General features: G+C 37.0%; 1 protein-coding gene across 1 annotated transcript; it reads left to right on the forward strand.

The window, feature by feature from the left end:
* Positions 1 to 1,042: 1,042 nt before the first annotated feature.
* On the forward strand, positions 1,043 to 2,074 carry LOC128053298 (trace amine-associated receptor 7a-like). Its single transcript, XM_052645801.1, has one exon. The coding sequence runs from the start codon at positions 1,043 to 1,045 to the stop codon at positions 2,072 to 2,074; it is 1,032 nt and encodes a 343-aa protein (XP_052501761.1).
* Positions 2,075 to 3,529: the final 1,455 nt, after the last annotated feature.

Below are 3,529 nucleotides of genomic sequence, written 5' to 3' on the forward strand. Positions count from 1 at the left end.
TTTTCTGAAATATCTCTCTGCAGTATATCTTGTGCAATAGGTCTTTTTTGTGTAGACCTCTTCAGATAAATAAGATCTCATATTTTTAGTTAGCTAAGACTTTTTCCTTTTAGCAATGAATAAATTTTGAAATATATCAGATGGAATTTTGTATTTCATTGGATGATCATACAATTTTAATCTGTTAAAATGGTGAATATAGTAATAGATTTTCAATTGTTAAAACAAACTTCCATTCTTGGCATAGACTCTAATCAAGATGTATCATCTCTTTATATGCTGTCAATTTTATTTTGTTTAGGATTTCTGCTTCATTATGAGTGAGAGTGTTCATTCTTTTTCCTTGAGTTTTGTATCCATGCTATTCTATATCAAACAATAAATTTTAATTGGAGATTAAAAGTGTAAATTTCTTCTTCTTCACACCTTGCACCAGAGGGACTCCACTGTAGATGATTTTGGATATGGGATTTGGCTGTGCTTCCTGGGGGGATTTGGCATTAACTTTTTAGATAGTTTGGAGGTGAGTAGTAAAAGGTAACCTGCGTCTTTTGCATCTCCTGCATTGGCAGGCAGGAGTTTTACCGCTGGCATTATACGGGCTTCCCTAAAACGTAATGAATGAATAACAAATCAATACGCACCACGCTAACTTTGACAAAGAGAAATACCCACCCAAACATCAGGCAGGTAATAAAAGATTGTTGTTAAATTGTAAGGTAAGACATCTTTTGTGGGAAAAGAAAATTTGCAACAGATTTATTTGAAATTAAATAATTATTCAATTTAGAATATTGTTTCATAGTACATTTTAAGTATAAAAATTATACTTTATATTCTAAAATTAAAATAAATTCAAATTCAATATACAGTTATTTAATATGTTCAGAGATTAAAACTAACATAGATACATGACAGGTCACATGATAATGTTTGGTAATTATAACAGAAATAATTGGTTCAAAGATCTTTTGTTCTATTTTATTTGATTGAAAAAGGGAGGAACTTCTCCAGATGTTTATGTGCTATCTACAGCAGCACCATGAACAGCAGCTCATCCACTGCTGCAGTCGTGCAGCTCTGCTATGAGCACCTGAATGGATCCTGTGTGAAAATCCCCTACTCACCAGCTCCCCGCCTCATCCTGTACACAGTGTTCAGCTTTGGAGCTGTGCTGGCTGTATTTGGAAACCTCTTGGTAATGATTTCCATTCTCCACTTCAAGCAGCTGCATTCTCCAACCAATTTCTTGATTGCCTCCCTGGCCTGTGCAGACTTCTTGGTGGGAGTGACTGTGATGCCCTTCAGCACAGTGAGGTCCGTGGAGAGCTGCTGGTACTTTGGGGAAAGTTATTGTAAATTTCACACTTGTTTTGATGGGTCATTCTGTTATGCTTCCATCTACCACTTGTGCTTTATCTCTCTGGACAGGTACATTGCGATCACTGATCCCCTGGTCTATCCAACTAGGTTCACTGTGTCTGTTTCTGGTATGTGTATTGCCTTCTCCTGGCTCTTTTCGATTATTTATTCTTTTTCCCTTCTTGGCACAGGAGCAAATGCAGCTGGACTGGAGGATCTAGTAAGTGCTCTCACCTGTGTGGGAGGCTGTCAATTTGCAGTGAATCAAAGTTGGGTATTAGTGAATTTCATTTTATTCTTCATTCCCACCCTTGTGATGATAGTTCTTTACTCCAATGTTTTCCTCATCGCTAAACAACAGGCTAGAAAAATTGAGAATCTGAGCAGTAAGACTGGGCGATGCTCAGAGAGCTTCCAAGACAGAGTGGCCAAGAGGGAGAGAAAGGCAGCAAGAACCCTGGGCGTCGCAGTGCTAGCGTTTCTCATCTCCTGGCTGCCTTACTTCCTGGATTCCATAATTGATGCCTTCCTAGGTTTCATCACTCCCACATATGTTTATGAAATACTGGTTTGGATTGCTTATTATAACTCAGCTATGAACCCCTTGATTTATGCGTTCTTTTATCCTTGGTTTCAAAAAGCCATCAAACTCATTATCACTGGCAAAGTCTTGAGAGAGAATTCTTCAACAGTAAATTTATTTTCTGGGTAAGTCTACATTTTAGATGGAGGAATTGATAGTAGATTCACAGTGAACACATGCTGGGTAGAAAATTTAGTCATATGTGTTTCTAATGTAAAATAAATTATGCTTCAAATTTGACCCAAACACTTAAATTCAGCTTCCTCATTCTTTGGTAGATATAACATAAAACCCTGTATGTAATGGAAACAGCATGACCTTGGAGCCAGAAACATGGCAATTTAACACCGATCTTGGGCTGCTTCCACTCTCTGAACTTCACTGTATGTCCCTAGTTAATAACCTCTCCTTTGTAGCATTCTTGAGAAAATTTAAAATAATGTATAAAGAAAGTGAAAGTCGTTTGGTCATGTCTGACTCTTTGCCACCCCATGGACTATATAGTCCATCGAACTCTCCAGGTTAAAATACTGAAGTGGGTAGCCTTTCCCTTCTCCAGGGGATCTTCCCAACCCAGGGACTGAACCCAGGTCTCCCGCATTGCAGGTAGATTCTTTACCAACTGAGCCATGAGGGAAGCCCAAGAATACCGGAATGGGGAGCCTATCCCTTCTCCAGTGGATCTTCCCTACCCAGGAATCGAACCAGGGTCTTCTGCAGATTCTTTACCAACTGAGCTATCAGAGAAGCCAAAAAGAATGTACATGTTGATGTATGGCAAAACCAATACAATATTGTAAAGTAATTAACCTCCAATTAAAATAAATAAATGTAAAAATAAATAAAAAAGAAAAAACTACTATGTTTTCATTATTCTAAATCCCCCCTTTTATTGCTTTATAATAGTTCAGTCCTTGGTTATTACTTCTGTTTATATTTTCATGATTGTAATATTTTTCCATTAAAATGTACATGCAGCTGGGGAATACTCAGAGACATCCTGGCTCAGGGAGAGCAAAGTAGTGACTCTGCACTGTCAGGTGTTCAGATTTGTGATCCAGAAATATGATCTCAGAGTCAGGTAAAATCGACCCAGAAAGAGTGACTATAACATCCATTTAATTCTTTACTATGGGAAAGGTGATTAGTGTCATTAATAGTATTTGATTATTCAGTAAGCTTCTTTGTACTGATTAACTCTACTCCTACAATTTCATTTTGGTTCAGAAATTTTACCAGTTAACATATGCTTAGAACATGGTTTTAAGACTATTCACTCATTACTGTATTTTATCTTAAATTAATTTAGTACTTGTTCACTTTTGCATTGTACCAAAAATATCATCTTTAAAACATTTATTTTATTAAAGTATAGTGATTAAATGTACCAAAATTATTTATAAGTGCTTTCAATGATTCACATGAAATGTTCAAATTAAAAAACACCCAAAAGAATAGGAAAGTGAAATGAAGGAGAAAAATGATGATAGAAATGGCAACCCACTCCAGTATTCTTGCCTGGAGAATCCCAGAGACAGAGGAGCCTAGTGGGCTGCCATCTATGGGGTTGCACAGAGTCGGACA

Source organism: Budorcas taxicolor, chromosome 9, assembly GCF_023091745.1.
Source record: "Budorcas taxicolor isolate Tak-1 chromosome 9, Takin1.1, whole genome shotgun sequence".
Lineage (NCBI taxonomy): Eukaryota > Metazoa > Chordata > Mammalia > Artiodactyla > Bovidae > Budorcas > Budorcas taxicolor.